The following is an 18,661-nucleotide window of genomic DNA, read 5'->3' as shown; positions in this document are numbered from 1 at the left end:
TACCTACCTACACAGACACACACAACTTTGTAAACATTGCAACACGTCTACTGTCTTGGGCAACTTTCTGATAGTTTACATTGTCCATTTAAATCGATAGGGGATTAGGGTTTTTGTGTATAACGTATGATTCATGTCACATGACTCCAAACATGAAATGGCAGATGAGAACGTCAAACTTGAGGAGAATCATCTCCAATTCGGAAAGCACCTCAAGACCTTCCTCTTTTCTTCTGCCTTTGCTCCCCCGCTCCCTCTCTCCCCTGCTGATCTGTTCTCTCTTGGCACTGTGCACCTGGCCACGCTCTGTCCTCCGGGCCCAGGTACCTGCTCACCCTGCCACCCTCCCGCACTGCCTTCGGGCCACCCCTTGCACTGGGGTCTGTATCTGTAGCCATACAGCCCCCCCCTTTTTCTTCCTGCACTTATCAGACCTACCCTGTCTGCTGCCTTAAACCGAGCACTTGCAAATTGCTGGCTGCACTACCACTGTTTGTTGCCTTTATTATTTATTTATTATTATTTATCTGTTTCTACTTTGCTCCGCACTCTCTACTTCTCCCCCCTTCAATGCACTTTTTCCCTCCCCCTCTCACATGCACTTGCACGTTCTCAATGTCACTGGGCCAAGTAAGATCGTTGTTTTGTTCTCCCCTGTTCCCTTCCCTTGCCTTGTCACACTCTGAAACACTTGTGTACGAGCCCGATAGAAATACAATATCAATATCAAGGACCACAGACACAAGCTTCTCAGTCACTACCTGACTCCATCAGGTTTCTAACACCCCTCACACAACTGTGCTTTCACTCACCCAGTTGCCCATGTATCCATTCATTAAACACCCTCTATCCAACTCTCACAGACCCCATGATTCATTCATTGACACATGCAGCGCCTCGTTGCCTGCAGGTTTGTGCGTGCTTTGTAAATGCAGAAATAAATAAATAAGCACAGCCACCAACTCGTACACCCGTTCATGCACTCTACCACACACACAGTGACTCGCATACTTACCTACTAAACTATGTAATCACTCTCCCACTCAATCTGTCACTCAGCCACTAAGTCCCATAGCCATCCACCCAGACGCTCACTCTCAGTCATCCGTCCATTTACCCACCCACCTACTCTACTCACACATGTAATCTCTCACTTACCTCCTCATTCCCTTGCTCCCCAACTCACTTATTAACTCCCATGAGATGTTCCCTTTATTGCCCTCTCTCAAAGACATTGGTCTTGTCATGTGATGGCATCCTGATACTATAGGGTGGCGAGTGATATGAATGATGACTGGGACAGGGCGAGCCGTTTGCAGCATACAGGAATCAAAGTGGTATAACATGGAATTGGAAAGAATATTTAGTTGTGTGTATTGTTGTGTGATGTAATTGAATAGGTCACTTTTGATGTCGTCTGAAGTTATCAACAGAGAACAGCAGTGACAATCTGGAAACTTCACGTGTCATGTCATCAATGACATCATGGCTGCAATCACAGATGGCATTACGGTCACCTGTTACAATTCATTGACTCGCCCTTGCAAAAGGCGTGGGTTTGTGTATTGCCGTACAGTTTTTCACTGTAGATCAGGATGCATGCATGTTTGTGGCAAACGTTGCGTATTGCATGTGACCGGGCTCTATACATAGCACACAGATCCACCAAGCATGGTCCTTCATAAATGATGGTTGTGCACTCTGTGTACTGCTCGGACACAACAAAGTCGTAATCCAGGATTTGGTTCCAGTGTTTTGTATGTGCATATGTACTATAAACATACTGCAGTCTTCATGCGTGTTCGCTGCTGCATGCCAGGGCACACTGGAGCTTATGCAATGACTACAAACAGCAGGGAAATCTACCTCCGTGTCTAGGAAACGATCTGGGTGATGTACCCTCAAATATAATCGCCCTTAAATTATAAAACAATAATTCCTGTCTCTACCCGTCAGGGCCTCTATGGAAACTAACACCCTCTTAAGTGTTCATGGTCCGGTGCGATGGCAACCACTAGCCAACCCAAGTCTTCATGCTGTCCCTAGGACACGGTACTTGTGAAGTGAACAGCAGAACTCACTGTAGTCATCCTGTGCAATCTTTGGCTCTCTCAAGATGTTCTAGACTTCAACTCCCATCAGCCCTAGTCAGCATAATCAATGGCAAGGAACCATGGGAGTCTTAGAATAAAACATCTGCAGAGTTGCAGGTTCCAGACCCATGTGATGTAGAGGCTTATGCAGCTCACAAAAACAGCATCAGCAAAGAACACCCCCGCGCAACACAGGTGAACTAGTAAAGCAATGCAAGGCAACGGACTACATGAACTCTCTCCAGTATCTAACTTCTAACCTGGAAGGGATTCTGGGGGGGGAGTAGTTTTACGAGGTTAGGACATGTGAGATGAGCCCATGCCTACCCAACATGCTCAGTAAACAGGTGGGCCCTTCTGTAGGCATTTCCTGAATGAATAGCAATACAGCACAGCCATCTAAGTTTTGCAAGCGCATGACCTTTGCCGCAATAGCCCCACAAGGGCAGGCAGCCGTGCAGGGTGCAAAAAGGCTGAATGCTTGTAACCGAGTATGCTCTATTGGCCTACCCTGGTGCAGGACCAATCGACCTGAACACGCGCTCTATTGCAAAATCCCTTCTACAAAGCATACTGTTAGCCAGCTTTCTTTTTTAATTTGGCGATTTAGTTAGTGCTGTAGACACTGCCTATAAACCACAACTATTGGCCTGATAGGGGATGATGTAAAGATCATGACAAAATGACAACTGTAAATAAGCTCCTGGTTTAATCAAAATGTCTTCCCTTAACCAAGTGTACCTTCTGCCAATTCATTCATAAGCAAAATGTGTGCACGTGCATCTGTTCTTTGCACTGAACTCCTGTTAGAAATAAGCCCTGACAAAGCCGACAGGCCCTGCCATGGCGCACCCAGGCACTAACACCATGTGCCAGCTGTTGCCTTCCTATGGCCAGGAAGTACCGTTATGGCAGCGCCTGGAAAATGCCTATTTCATGCAAACACAAAAGCCAAAACTATTGTTTGTTAATCGTGTGGCTCTAATTTGGTCATTTTGAACAGTGTACACACGAAGCACCTTTTGCCTCGTGATCTTCAGAACTAACCGAGGCGCCTTGAGACCATGAACACTATATTTCCTAGCAAGTCCTCTGACAGCACACCACTCTTACACAACAAACACAGACCGTGGCCATTGGCTCTGGATCTTGTTTGGTGCATGCATTTGGCACCAAACAGGACACAGCACGGAAAGGCCACAAACAATGTTTTTGGGTGTCTCAATGAAATGCATGAAGCACAGCCCTCCTCAATCGTGGGCATGTTTGTTGCATACAGAGGTCAAAGTGGGCAGAAGCTAAAGGGTACACACTTTTCTCACATTTTGGCAACATCAGTCAGCGTTCCCTTACTTTTTTTGACCCAGGGCACTGTTCCAGGACGGTAGTAAAGGACACTGCTATTATTAACTTCTCCCCATCTGGGGATTTGAACCTGGGCCACGCTGGTAACATTCCAGTGTCACACTACGCTGCGCTACCTTGCAGGTGCTGCTTTTGTTCATATGTATGGACTGCGTGTGACATAACACACATTGCTGACCAGTCACAAAGCCGCGCTTGGCACTGACCTGTGTCTTTTTCAATTAATCATGGATTGCTGCAGACACAGTGGGCCTCATTACGAGTCTGGTGGTAACCCACCAGTGCTTCCGGTTCGTTGCTGGCAGACTCGTAACACTGTTTCTGCCGCCTGAGATACCGGTGCCTGGGATATCAGGCGGTGGAAAGTGTAAGTCCCATAGGACTCCATGGCAATGGGTACATGGAAGCACCGGCATTGTGCTTCCGTGACAACTCAGCCTACCGGGACAGTTGCACCCAGCAGGTCAGACCTGCCGGGCACAATGGCCCAGGGAGGCAGAGTTGTAGCATGGCGGTCCGGTACGGTGCGACCGGCACCCTTATTTACAGACCGCCACACTTATAATGAGGCCCAGTGACTGTACAGATAATGGGTGGGGCGGGTGTGGCTATAGCCCTAGGCGTGTACCTTAAGAGGTGTGAATAGTGGGTGATTGGAAGCGGGGCGCTGCTTAAAGCTGCATGCCTTAGGGGACAATGGCGAACTAATGGTGGCCACTTAATGCAGTTTCTTTCATTGTGTTTTCGCTGGTCTTGAGAGTACTGTTGTACACAAAGTACTGTTGTAAACAAAGCAGTGTAGTGTGAAGTGGAGAAAAGCAAGGTATGGTGTTTGAATTGTGAGGGAGTGGGTGGGTGGAGAGGGAGTACAAGGAGACAGGGTTGGGGGAACATAGTTGCACTACTTATTTTTACACTTCGACCACTGGTTGCATGTGTATCTGACATGTGCTCTGGTGGTATGGAGCTTGGAGGGTGCAGTGCAGAAGCTTTGAATGACCAGTGCGACTGATTGAGGGAGAGGGTTTTGCAATTGTGATAGGGAAGTAGGCTTAAAGGGCATAGAGTCAGGAGGAGAGGGTATTGTGGTTCTGATGGAAGCGTAGGAGGCACCTAAAACCGGACTGGAGGTCGGCATGGAAGTCTTATCTCAGGGGTTTGCAACCTGCGGCTCCCCAGACGTATTTGACTATGGGTCCAATGATCCCTCACCATTGACAATGACTAATAGGGCTTATGGGAGTTGTAGTCCAAAACCTCTGGAGAGCCAAAGGTTGCACACCCCGTCTTATCTGATGGAGGAGAAGAAGGGGTGCGGGAGACTTTGTGGCGGGATGGGGTGATTCCACCATAATGGCGCAGTCTAGGGCCTGATGAGGAGGGGGGTATTATTCCCGCCACCTGGAGTGAGCTTGACATGCAGCACTCGTCTCACATGAGAACACCCTTCTTTGGGCCACAGTGCAGTAGGTTATGTGTGGAACGTCCTTTCCATAATTTTTGAATTAAGCATAGATCCTCTTCCAAAAATTGGAGACTGGGGCCTCTCATATGTATCCAGGCTTCGAAAGTGGATCAGCTGTCCCCATATCTAAAGGGCCTTTTAAATGTATGTGGGGAAGAAAGAACACTTATGCACACCTAATGTTCTTCAGGAGAAAGCCTGTTTGTTGGTTTTAGGGTTAGTAGCGAGGTGCTGAGGAGTGTAACACAACCCTGACACTAGGTTGTGGGTTTGAAAAAACTGGAAAAGGGAGGGTATCCACAAGGGGTGGACCCCTCGCGTCCCCTGCACACTCGATGGTACTGTTCACAGACAGTCAATATGTATGGTTCTCTAGGTGTAAATATTTGCAGCCATGAGGGTCCACAAATGTATGTGTTTTCAAAGAAAATTCTTAATATACTTCAATTGTCAAAACTTAAACTAGTATATTAAGGTTTGGATATATCTAAGTATAAGATATATTGATGTTGTTAATTCCTTACGGCCAGCTTCATATTTTAATACTCGATACAAAGTAAGTCAATGAATATTCATATACTGGATTAGTATCATTATAGGTTCTCAGATTTTTTTTTATTATGTATATATATTTGTTTATTCACAAATATTGTTAATAGGATTCTCTTATTAACATGCAAACATACAAACAATTTACAACTGACATTGTTACATGATATCAAATTCTGTACAACATTTAACAGTGTCTGTCACTTCTTCCATGTAATAATCCATAAAAACTCAACGCGTTTCGGGAAAAATCCCTTCTTCTGGAGTAAGTGTTAAAGAATCTCAATGTCTATTACTGTCCATAGATTTGCTTCATAGATTTGCTTCAATTTCTAAACTTTAAAGGTGATGTTTCTTCATATCTATAAGGGAAATCATAATACTCAGATTGTAACTTGCTCATTTGGTGTACCACAGGTATTTCTTACTAATTATTGCAGTCAAGATTACACAGTATTTCCGACCTCACATTGGTGCCCCGAGGTTGTATCTATGAGCATAAGTGGCTGGTATTAAATTCATTTCAGTCTTTTATGACCCAAATAGGTAAGTCTGTAGCCTATGAATCACAGGGGAAACTATTTAATGGATGAAGATAATTTTCAAATGCAAATAGCAAGGTAAGCAAGTAAGTATATTCTTCAGTAAATAAGAGGGGAGATATACCTTATTCCTGTGTCTGAAGGAAAATTCAGATGTCATAGCTTGATTAACAGGGGTGCCTGTAGTTCAGGGTGGGCTCTCAATGCCCTGTCGAAATGGAAGTGGCTCAAAACTTCAAATGAAGGGAGGTGGATGTCCTCCTATTGCTTCAATGTAGATCAGGACCCCTATGAAGGAGAGCCAATGAGTGAAAGAACTGCTATCAATGCTTATAAAGAAAGGGACAAATTAACAATTCAAGTGGATAGAATTAGTATAGGAACCTGTGTTACCTGATCTGACCAATGGTTCTTACCTTCTGGTGAAAATCTGGAGGTATAAACTACAGGTTCCTGCTCCTGAGCCCATGGAGGATGGGCTGCCTGTATGCAGTGTGTCTCAGAACGAGAGGGATTCGTTTTAGGAAAGCAGGAAATGGATCCCTGCGTAATGCGCATCATGCGCGTCATGACGTCATGTGCGCGATGACGTCACAACGCTGCACGCCGTGCGCAGATCGCGCGTCGGGAGAGATTCACTATTGTGTATAGGCTCTAGTCTGTGCGTGTGTGTGAGTGGACCTGGTTGACTATTCTGCAGTAGCGATACTACCAGAGCTGTAGAGACGGACAAAGGCACCATCGCCCGTTTTTCGAATGGGAACTAGACAGGGAGGAGTGGGATCGTACTGTTCGCATTAGGAGGACACGTGTGGAGGGGACGCACGCTTCCCAGGACAGTGAGGAGTCCGGTTCTGATAGTACCGGCTCCGGAGCTCCTGTCTCCGCCCGAGAGAGACTTGCTGCAGCTGTGTTACATCGCGGCAGGGGAGAGGAGACTCTCAGAGAAGGCGGACCCAGGCAGGGCGGAGCGGTGACTGGGTGGAGGGTGCTGGGTTCCAGGAGGTGGAGCGGTCTCTGGAGTCGGATGCAAGGAGTGAGAGTGCTCAGAGGAGGTGGTAAGAATGGGTAAGGGGAAAGGGAAGGTTGGAAAGAAAGGGGGGGTGGAGGAGGAGGAGGCTAAGAGGGGCAAGACATCATCTGTGAAATTTACACCTGTGGAGGGGGGAAAGGGGGGAAATGAGAGACGGCATCGCAGCAGATCCCCTCAGAGGGATGACGAAGGGGGGCTGGTCCGGGACATCTCAGGGTCGGGGATTCCAGAAAAGTGCACGTTGGAGGGGCTGGAAGCCTCAGTGAGCGGTATGTCTGAGGAGAAGATGCAGTCTGATAATGTGTGGAAGGTAGTGTTGAAACCTGAAAATCGTGACAAGACGTTTCTGGGGGTGAATCCGATGGAGATTGCTAGATGGCTGAAGGCAGCTGTGGGAGATGTTTCCCGGGTACAAGTGGTGGCTGGGGGTCGGTTGTTGGTGGAGGGGTCGGATGCTGATAGCAAAGCAAAGATTCTGGAGGTGCATTGTCTGGGTAGACATGCGGTAAGAGTGTTTGACCAAAGTGGAGTATCTTGTAAGGGAGTGCTGTATGGAGTGCCAGTGGTTATGAGTATGTCTGAGGTGGAGGAGCAACTGGCGGGAGCGGGGGTGGTGGAGGCGTGGAGGTTGGGGAGGAGGGATGCACATGGGGCTGTGGTGTCTACAACTGTGCCAGTGAGATTTGAGAGAACGGAGTGTCCAGAGGTGGTAGAGATGGCTTATCAGAGGTATCGTGTGAAAGCATATGTGGCAATACCATTAAGGTGTTATAAGTGTCAACGATTTGGACATGTGGCGAGAGCATGCAGGAATGAGAGACACTGTGGGAGGTGTGGTGGAGATCATGACTTAAAGGAATGCAAGGTGGGGACTCCGGAGAAATGTGTGAATTGTGGGGGGGAGCATTCTTCCGCGTTTAGGGGGTGTGAGAGTTACAGGGTGGCGAGAGAAGTGGTACAGGTGAGGGCAGCGGAAGGTCTGTCTTATGCACAGGCTGTTGCAAAGGTAAAACCAGTACAGGCAGTGAGTGAGGTGAGTGAGAAAAAGTTGGTGGTGGATGAGGTTGTGGGAAGAAAGAAAGTGGTGGGTGAAGTGAAAGGTGTAGAAAAGGTGGTTGTCCCGAAAACTGAGTTTTTGTGCTTTATAGTGAATGTGCTGGATCTGGTTCAGGGGAATACGATCTGGTTCAGGGGAATACGTCTATCAGTTCATCAGATCTTACGAAAGGAGTGGTGGAAGCTGGGAGGAGGTTTTTGAATGTTGTAGATGTATCAGAAGAAGATGTGTTTAAGAGGGTTGCTAAAGTGCGGAAGCTGAGTGGGGTGCCGGCATGAGGATTTTGCAGTGGAACGCGAGGAGTTTGTTGAGGAATGGACAGGAGTTGAAAGCGGTGTTGTGTGAGGAATTGAATGTTGACGTAGTTTGTATTCAGGAGACGTGGTTGAGGGGTGATTTGAGATTTGTGATACCAGGTTTTGAGTTGTTTCGTAAGGATAGGATGGAGGGGAGAGGGGGGGTGTGGCTTTAGCAGTTCGAAAGGGGTTGATTGCAAGGGAAATTGTGGTGGATGGAGCAGTAGAAGCGGTTGGGGCAGGGATTCGGGTAGGAGGATCGGAAGTATTGGTGTTGAATTATTATAATCCGTGTGAGGTGGTGGAAGTGGGTGTGTTGACTGGAGTGATAAGAGGACATGTGGGATCGTGTGTTTTGTGTGGCGACTTTAACAGTGCCAACACGTTGTGGGGTAGTGATAGGACAGATACGAATGGAGAACTGTTGGAAGACATGGCGGATGAATTGAGTCTGGTATTGCTGAATGATGGGTCAGGTACGAGGTTGCATGTGAGGACTGGGAAGCTGTCGTGCTTGGATTTGACCTGGATGACTGCTGCAATTGCGGGTGAATGTGATTGGGAGGTGCGTGAGGATGGAGACATGGGGAGCGACCATTCTGCTATTTTGGTGACTGTGAGGGGTGAGGTAGGGACCAGGTCACGTATGACTGGGAGTCGGTTGAATTTTAGGAAGGCTGATTGGGAGGTGTACAAGGGAGTGTGTTGGGATTTGATTGTTCCAAGGGGAAGAGACGGTGGGGTGGATGAATGGAATGATCATCTGGTGCAGGGAATGAGAGCAGCGTCTGTGGCAGCGATTCCGGAGGTTGAGAAGGGGAAGGGTGGGAAGATCGAGGTTCCTTGGTGGTCGGTGGAATGTTCAAGAGCAGTGGCGGCACGAAAGAAGGCTAGAGCAAGAGCGGTGAGAACGGGAATGTTGGTGGATCTGGTGGCATATAAGAAGGCTAAGGCGGTGGCGCAGAGGGTGATTAGGGAAAGAAAGCGAGGATATTGGAGGGACTATTGTGGGTCCCTGGGGAGTGATTCTGGTGTGAGTGAGGTCTGGAAACAGTTCAAGCGGATGTCTGGATTAATGAGGTCGCAGGGTGGTATGTCAGTGTTGTTGAAAGGAGAAGAGGTGATTAGTGAGGATGGGGATAAGGCAAATTTGTTGGGGGAGTATTTTGCGGGGGTTCACAGTTCAAGGAACTTCCCAGAAGAGGTGAGGATACGAATGGGTGTGGTAGAGGAGGAGATGCGAGAGGTGGTGGCAAATGTTGGGCCTTGGGAGGAGCAATTTGAGGTTTCATTCTCGATGGTGGAGTTGAATGGAGCGATTCGGAAGGGGAAGTGGTTTAGCCCTGGGGTGGATGGAGTTATGTATGTATTTTTGGAGAAGTTGCCTGAGGAATGTAAGTTAGAGGTATTAGCGCTGTTCAATGAGATCTGGAAGAATGGAGTTTTGCCAAAGTTGTGGAAAAGAGCGATTGTAGTGGCGATTTTGAAAGGTGGCAAGGTTCCTACAGAGTGTAAGTCATATAGACCGATTGCGTTGACTGTTGTGCTGTGTAAGGTCATGGAACGGATGGTGGTTGAGCGATTGGGATTTTATTTGGAGTCGAATGGATGTTTGAGTGACTTTCAGAGTGGGTTCAGGAGGAATCGGTCGGTGGCTGATCCATTAGTGAGATTAGTGACTGGGGTGGAGGAGGCATTATGTGATGGAGAGTTGGTGGGAGCGTTCTTTTTGGATTTGGAGAAGGCGTATGATATGGTGTGGAAGGGAGGGTTGTTAGTGAGATTGTTGGAGATGGGTGTGAAGGGAAGAATGTTTCGGTGGATCAAAGCATTTTTGGCAGATAGGACCTTTCAGGTGAGAGTGAGGGGGGTGCTGTCTGAAGTTTGGAAGATGGAAAATGGGACGCCGCAGGGGAGTGTGATTAGAGCGATGTTGTTTAATGCGATGGTGGATGGGCTGATTCGGCTTTGGCGGGAATTGGGTGTCAGGTGGATTTCTTCGTGGATGATGGTGTGGTCTGGGTAAGAGGGCGGTGTTTGTTGTTGGTACAGAGACGGTTGCAAGCTGCGATAGTACGCATGAAGGAGTGGTGTGGGAAATGGGGTTTCTCGGTGTCTGTGGATAAGAGTGTGAGCATGGTGTTCTCAAGGAAAAGAGTGCACCAGGAGCTGAATTTGGTTTTGAAAGGTGTGAGGGTGAAGAGCGTGGAAGAGTTTCGGTACTTGGGGGTGATTCTGGATAGAAAGTTGAATTGGAATGTGCAAGTGGATGGTGTGGTGGATAAATGTAAACGCAGGCTGAATTTGTTGCGGGCGGTGACTGGGAAAGAATGGGGTGCGCAACAGAAGTGTTTACAAATGTTATATAAGGGGTTGATTTTGAGTGTGATGGATTTTGGGTGGCAGGTGTCAGTGGGTTATACGTCGAGTCAGAAGTTGCAGTTAGATAGAGTACAGGCGAGGGCATTGAGAGTGTGTTCGGGTGTGATGAGGTCCTCTCCAGTGAATGCGGTTCAGGTGCTTGTGGGAGAGATGCTATTGGGGTTGAGGAGGGATGCGTTAAATATGAGATGGTGGGTGAAGTGCAGTGCGAAGAGTGTGGCTCATCCGGTGCGTGAATGTTTGAAGTACAATTGGAGGTTTGACTATTACAGGGATCGGTGGAGGAGAAAGGGGGGCACTTTTGGGTTTCACATGTGGGAGAAGGGAGTGCAGTGGGGTGTGGGTGATTTGATGATTGTGACAGATACGGATTTGGAGAGAAGGCCGAGGTGGATGATGAGATCTCCAAAGGTGTGTTTGGAGTTGGCGAATGTGGTATCGAAGAAGAGAGGTATGCGGGGTGAGATCAAAGCTTTGGGTCAGGAGTATGTGGCAGGAAAGGAAGGATACAAGGTGTTTACAGATGGTTCAAAGGATCCTGTGTCTGGGAGAGTGGGAATGGCGTATTATCTAGAAAGCATTGGGGAGTATAAAATAGGACGACTGACGAATGATGTGTCTATTTGTACGGCTGAGTTGGTGGCGATTGCATTGGTGATTGATAGGGTGTGTGAGTTGGGGTATGAGAAAGTGGTGGTGTTCTCAGATTCATTGAGTGGGTTACAGGCGATTGTGGCAGGGGATGGTGATAGGAAGGATGTGATTTTGGACATTAGGATGAAGATTGATCGGTGTGAGCGCGGAGGTATGGATTTGGAGTTGGCGTGGGTTCCCAGTCACAGTGGCATTTTGGGAAATTAGTTGGTGGATCTGGCGGCGGGTGAGGGTATGAGGAGGGGAGTGATTGATGTGAGGTTGCCTTTGAGTGTGGATGAGGTGAAAGCTGTGATGGTAAGACGGGTCCTGGATGAGTGGCAGGAGAGGTGGGTGAGTGGGGTGAAGGGCAGGTGGATGTTCGGTGTTCGTGGGAAAGTGTCAGTGAAGGTGGATGTAGGGAGTTCAGAATGGAGGAGGGGGGAGGAGGTGATGCTGAATCGGTTGAGGATCGGTCATGTGGGGCTGAATGACTGTCTATTTCGAATAGGGAAGCGTGAATCAAGGGACTGTGCGTTGTGTGGGGTGCCTGAAACAGTGGGACATTTTTTGATTAGGTGTGAGAGACATGTTGCAGAGAGAGAATTGATGAGGGTTCGGTTGACTGCGTTGGGTGTGGCTGAGCTGAGAGGGAGGACTTTGCTGGGAGGTGATGGGGAAAGAGGCAGGAGGAGGAGTAGTGTGATGTTGGATTTTGTGAGGCAGACGGGGAGGTGGGAGGAGTTGTGAGCTTGGATGGAGTCAAGTGGTGATTGGTGGGAGCGGTGCACATCATCCTATAGGATGGGGAAGCGCCTGCGTGGGTCCGCCCACGCATCCAATAATTAAGAAGAAGAAGAAGAAGCTATTGTGTATAGATCATGTAAATTGCGATCACTAAAAGGATCTCAGGACATTCAATATCTTAAATAACCGTTTTCTTATAACAAGATGCACACCAAGAGTATAGTGTCCATAGAGTCAAACAGGACGGAAAAACGAAGGTAAATCCAAAAATGTGCTACTGTATAAAATGGGAAATTCTGATGTGTTGTAATGTGTGCTTATACTGAGTGTTCAGATATAAATGGGAAACTCAGTAGAGTTTCCCATTTACAGGGGTGGTGGTCAGGAGAACAAGGAGGAAACTCCACTGTTAGGACATATTTTACACAATAGATAAATGGGGAGAAATTTCCCAAGGGTATATGAGAAAAGGTGATCCTTAGAATGGAAATCAGGGTATATATTAGATACATATACATAAATATGTATGTCCCAACAACGCTATGTCCATCCCATTCTTGGCATGCCCTGCCAAAGGACAGTGCCAATCACATGACAGCTGTGTAACAAACATAGACCTTTAGGGCCATATTTTGCAGCATCTGCCATTGGCAAGATGGGAGCTTTGCAAAGCACCTTGGAGAGCTCATCTTGTGGTTTAACTTCCGATCTACAAGAAAATCTGTCAACATTTCATCCATGTTGGAGCTCAACAGAAGTTTCATGTTTGGGATATTTCTCAAAACAACAACATCAAGTTGCCACTCTGCCCACAGTTCTCACTTATTACAAATGCGTTCCAAATGTGGTTCTATTCAGCGGGTTTTTCATTCTGTGTTCCCAGAATGTCCATTTGGGTTTTTCAATAGGAAACAAATTGTATCTGGGTTGCCTTCACTTTTCGCACACCTTCCGCCCATGAACCTTTCTTCATGAAACTCTGAACTATTTGAAAATATGGTTGCAGACCGGTTAAAAGGAGCCAAAATAATAATGTTGCTCTTGTAATGGAAGTTTTTCTCTGTCAATGTCTGCAAAGGGTTCATGTTTCATTGTTTAAGTATGAGGGGAAGTGGTTTTGCTGTGCACAATATCTGTGTTTGTGTATTTATCTGTATGCTTACAGGTGTGTATATCTGCCTGTCCACATGTGTGCCCTATCTGTCTATACACCTCCATCTAAAATGCGTGCATACGTGTTTGTCTGTGTCTCTACATGAAGATGCAGGGAGTATGGTTGTGTGTGTATGTGTACACGACAGTGCAGCGAGAGAGAGAGTATGTGTGGGTTATGTGTATGGATGGGCGAGAGCAAGGCTGTGCAATTCTTTTCACTGAGCGTAAATCTCCTATGTTGCTGACCTCTCTCGCTGCTTACTCTTCTTCAGGTTATCTGTGGGCCAGAAGATACATCCGAGGATGAAGAAGTCACTGAAAGTGAAGCTCGACCCCGACCCCGCGTGCAGAAGAAAAGAGGAGTCCAGACCAGCAAGTCACGAACAGTGCAGCCTCCATTTCAAAACTCCACACTCCTGGAACTTCTCTCCAATTCGCCCGAGTTCTGGGATGTCCTTGGTAGCATCTCTGAGCTGAGTCAGGTGCCGCGGCCCCGCCCACGGAGGCGCCCCATTGTTAAGACTACCAAGTTTAAGAAGATGTTTGGGTGGGGGGACTTCTACTCTAACATCAAGACTGTGAAACTGAATCTGCTCATCACCGGCAAGGTGGTGGACCACGGCAACGGTACATTCAGCGTCTACTTCCGCCACAACTCCACCGGCATGGGCAATGTCACCGTCAGCCTGGTGCCACCCACCAAGGCGGTGGAGTTCCACTTGGAGCAGCAGATGTACATTGAGGCCAAGGAGTCCAAAGTGTTCAACTGTCGGGTGGAGTACGAGAAGGTAGACCGGGCTACCAAGACGGGCCTCTGCACCTACGACCCATCCAAGACCTGCTTGCACGAGCACACCCAGAGCCGCGTCTCCTGGACCTGCTCCCAACCCTTCAAGGTCATCTGCATATACATCTCCTTCTACAGCACAGACTATAGACTGGTGCAAAAGGTCTGCCCCGATTACAACTACCACAGCGACACCCCATACTTTCCCTCGGGCTGACCTCCCAGCGTCACACATTTCCAGGTTCCGGGAGATGGGGGGAAGGACTTGAGGCGTTTAGCTCAGAGCAGGCGGAGGGGAATCCCTAACCTGAAGCACGGGGTTCCCAGATCTAGGGTTAATGAGCCCTACCCTAGATCTTGGTTGAGGGGCTGTTAGACTTGGGGGGGTAACCGAACCCGAGCCTACAGTGTACAGGGTCTCGGATAAAGAAGCTGGTGGGGGGAAGATGACTCTGTCCTTAATTAAAGACTTTATGTTGTTCTTAAACATTCCAGGGGACGCAAGAGGGGGAGCAAGGGAATCTATGGGTTTTTTGGGGGGCAGGGATGGGGGGGTTGTGTCGGGGACGGGTAAAGCTGATACTGGGGGACTGGATGCTGTAGTATGTAATGGGAAATCTTTAGGTCCAAGGATGAGAAATAGGGGTGATGGGTGGGGTGATGGGTGAGGTGGTGGGTACACACGCTCTTAAGAGATGGAAGGTACCTTTTGAGAATGGCAGGATGGGGGATAAGGTTAAAAGGCTAGTGCTATATCAGTGGCAGGGATGGGCCTAGGGAGCAGGGGTAAGAATATAGGGGTGGTGACGTCATGGATACGCCAGCGTATGAAGCGTAAAGGAGTCAGGATGGACTTCATGGGGGTGGGCTGGGTTATGATTCAGGCAGGAGAATAGTATGAGGCATAAGAATGGTGGGCGGGCGGGGGGAGACCGGTTGATGGGGGGCAGTGTAAAGCATAGGGTTGAAGGGGTGGTGTAATTTGGGGCTGGGTATTGGGGTGGTCCCATATGAGGGCGGGTAGTGGAGGTCCTGCAGTTCAGGGGTAATGGGCTTCCAAAGAGGGCAGAATAGTGTCTCTGGAAGAAGATCAGCGGGAGACTTAAAGATGGTGGGGTGATGCTCAATGTGGGAGGGTAGGTTGGGCTTGGAATATGGGGGTGGTGTTCAATTGATAAGGGTGGGGATCTGTGGATCACGCGCAGTTGGACTTTGGTGTGGACGGGGATGGTGATGGGGTCCTGGTGCAGGGTGGCCGATGTGTCATAGATGCTCACGCCTGCACAAATAGTCCATCTCTTGTGCACCCGCCCAGAGGTCACTGCCAAGTGGCAGCTAGTTCCGCTCCTTTTATACATTTGCTCAGAGAATCTAAAATGGTGGCGTATTCTGCTAATGTTTTAGGAACGTTACTAACTCATGCACCTACACCAATGTGTGGCTCTCTCACCCATGCATACCCACATAGGCACTCCCACACGGACACACGTCACAGGTCTCCTGGCAATTGCGCACGCATGCCAGTGTTTCTTGCACTCATAGGGTGTCTGCCAGTCACGCAAACACACTTGCTTGCTGTATCTCGCACCCAGACACATTGAACAGGTTCTCTTACTCATTCCCATGTGCAAGCATTGGGCTTTCTTGCACTCACACACATCCCCATCTTATTGGCTGTTCTTATACCCACACACATACCCACCTTATTGGCTGTTCTTACACTCACTCACACACATTCCCATCGTATTGTTTATTGTCCACTCACAGAAATTCCCATGTGATTGTCCTTCTTGCACTCACACACATCCCCATCTTATTGGCTGTTTTTACACCCACACGCATTCCCATCGTATTGGTGTTCTTGCACTCACACACATACCCACTTTATTGGCCTTCTTACACTCACACACATACCCACCTTATTGGCTGTTCTTACACTCACTCACACACATTCCCATCGTATTGCTTATTTTGCACTCACACACATTCCCATTTGACTGGCCTTCTTGCACTCACACCCATTGTATTGGTTGTCTTACACACACACAGATACCCCCTTATTGGCTTTCTTGCACTCCCACACTCCTCTCTCCATGCCAAATTGGCATAATTGTGCTCGTTACAGCAAACATACCCTGACCCATTCCTGCCACGAGAGAGCGAGAGATTACGTGTGGCATCACAGCTCACCTGCCAGTGCCCACTCCTTGCCTTACTTACCACAAGACACCCACAAACATCCATCAGGTGGGCTATTGCAAACACCTCCTCCCTCGCTCACTTGCCTGATTGCCACATAGACCCCAAACCAGTAATTGCGCCAGATGTTTGCCACCAGCATGAGGGAGGAGCTTGTTCTCACCGAAGTCCGGATTGGAGGACATACACATTTGCCTCAGTTGCAGCGATTTGCACTAACCTCCAGCTCTCTTGCCCGTCCTCGGTGTCATAGTGTTCTCTTGTAGTGTACGAGTTTAGGCCACGAACCGCAAATGCCACACAAAGCCAGAGAAGATGCAGAATTCAACCATGACAGTGCCGCTATGTGCCTGCTCTACGACTGGTACCAGAACTCAGCAGGGGATGCTACCCCCACTCCTCGGGGGTGGGGCGCAAAATCCTGCACCACAAATGGAGAGAAGGTGGCAGTGGTATCCGGCAATGCCAAGCCATTGGATAGCGACCGCAGTGTTTCCGAAATCCGCAACTGCCACACACACAAACGCGCCATGGACTCTTTAACTCTATAATGTAACTGATTGATGATTAAAGTTCCTTCTGACTATTTGTATAGTGTCATTGATAGTGTAAGTTATACTCTCAAGGGCAGTAGTATTGCACCGATGATACGCCAAGGTTATGGGAGGAGCAAGTGGAACACTTGGTTACACAGGGAAAACTACAACCAGTAGAAGTTTTGGCTTTTGTGTAGGTGCGGGACAGGCATTTGCCAGGTGCTGCCATAGCGATAGAACCTGGCTATAACATGGCATTGGCTGGTCATTGATGTGATTCTCTGGGTGTATGATAGCAGTGCCTGGAAAATGCCGATCGAATACCTAAACACATGCGAAAAACTGTTGGTTTTACCAATGCTTATTTTTAACAGGACTTCAGTACAAGGAATATATTTGAATCATAAGTCAAGTGGTTGAAGGCACTCTTGCTTAACTCCGTTTTTTCACACCACTGGCACATCTTTTACAGCTACAATTAAGTCATTAACTCTCAGCAGACTGCTTAAAAAAATAACATTTGCAGGTCAAAGTTTGATGTCACATTTTGATAGAGCTCACTCAAAGACAGCACAGGAGGATGTTTCGAGGCAGGCTGGGCATCTCCTGGTTTAGGTTCATGGATTATCATGCCATGAGAGGTCAATGGGGGAGGGAATAACCATACAACAAAAGGCTGTGTTTCCCTCCTCACGTGTCATCTCTCTAATATCCATGCTCCAGTGCGATAGTTTTGGCTTATAGGTGGCAATTAAGCTCCACCTAATAGCCAAAACTAAAAGGGTGTTTGCATCAGTACTGGTGTATCAATAGTCAGAGCCTTAGCTGGAGCATTATGTCCATGTCCAGTAGCCTCAGTGTCAGAAGGATCACGACTGGCAGGAAACAATTCAGAGATTGGCAATCCATCGAACTGAAATTCCTAGTGGAAGAGTCCCAAGAAAAGGAGCGTGTACTAATTTGGGACAATATGGAGATTGGTGTGTGTTATGGCATCCTGAAACTACATACAGGGGGTAAACATGGGGTTTTTAAGTGGAAGCTCAATCAGAGACCTACAGTATGTGCTATGAAAATGGACGGGGCATGTAGTCTCTGCAGTAACACTAGAAAATATAATTTTCATGGGAAGGAAACAGAATGCACAAAGCAACCTCTCGATAGAAGGTGAGGTGACAAACTCAGTCAGTGGCCTGAACAGCAGGAACTGGAGCCCAGAGAGAGCCAAGAATAGTCACAACCTAGTATAGGTTTGATGGGCCTGGCATACGCCTTGCGCCATCATACTCCACGCATCAGTCTATGAATGGTGTCTTGAAGAGAGAGGGTGAAAGGTAGTCATCCTGGAGATGGAACCCAACATTCCCGACAATCCGATGAGCTGGGTGTGTGTGACCGTGCATGTCTCACCAATGTGCATGACCAGCTTCTCTAAGTGATGCCTGCCACGAGCTTGAGCACTGTCTCACCGCCAACATGACCCAAAAGATGTGAGTAGTATCTCCCTAGTCCCCAGGTGGGTACTTCAACATCAGTGGAAGCAGTCCATCATGTAAACGGCACCATTGGTCCTTACTAGTATGAGAATTGAGCCTGCTAACTGTTGGGTCTCAGTGGTACCTTATCCTCAGTGCCAGGTGTCCCTCCTAAAGCGTGGCGCTAATACCGACTCTTCGGTGCCAGCAGTATAATCATCACCCCCATAGTTTTATAGGAATCCCTTTCCTTTTTTTGTCTGGCACAAGCAGCTTTAGCTCTCTGCTAGAGCTTTTGAAGATGCACAATAGAGAGGGGGCCTAATGCCAGGTGCAGTATGAGCACA

General features: G+C 48.0%; 1 protein-coding gene across 1 annotated transcript in view; it reads left to right on the top strand.

Moving 5' to 3' along the window:
- Positions 1 to 14,627, top strand: part of NXPH3 (neurexophilin 3) — a 160,859-nt gene extending 146,232 nt beyond the window's left edge. The window contains exon 2 of the mRNA XM_069634384.1: positions 13,590 to 14,627. Within this exon, the coding sequence (XP_069490485.1) occupies positions 13,590 to 14,321 (732 nt within the window). The 3' untranslated portion in view covers positions 14,322 to 14,627. The remainder of the gene's footprint in view (positions 1 to 13,589) is intronic.
- The last annotated feature ends 4,034 nt before the right edge of the window (positions 14,628 to 18,661 follow it).

Source organism: Ambystoma mexicanum, chromosome 13 (genome assembly GCF_040938575.1).
Source record: "Ambystoma mexicanum isolate Mex_15411 chromosome 13, UKY_AmexF1_1, whole genome shotgun sequence".
Lineage (NCBI taxonomy): Eukaryota > Metazoa > Chordata > Amphibia > Caudata > Ambystomatidae > Ambystoma > Ambystoma mexicanum.
This window is presented reverse-complemented; position numbering and strand designations above follow the sequence as displayed.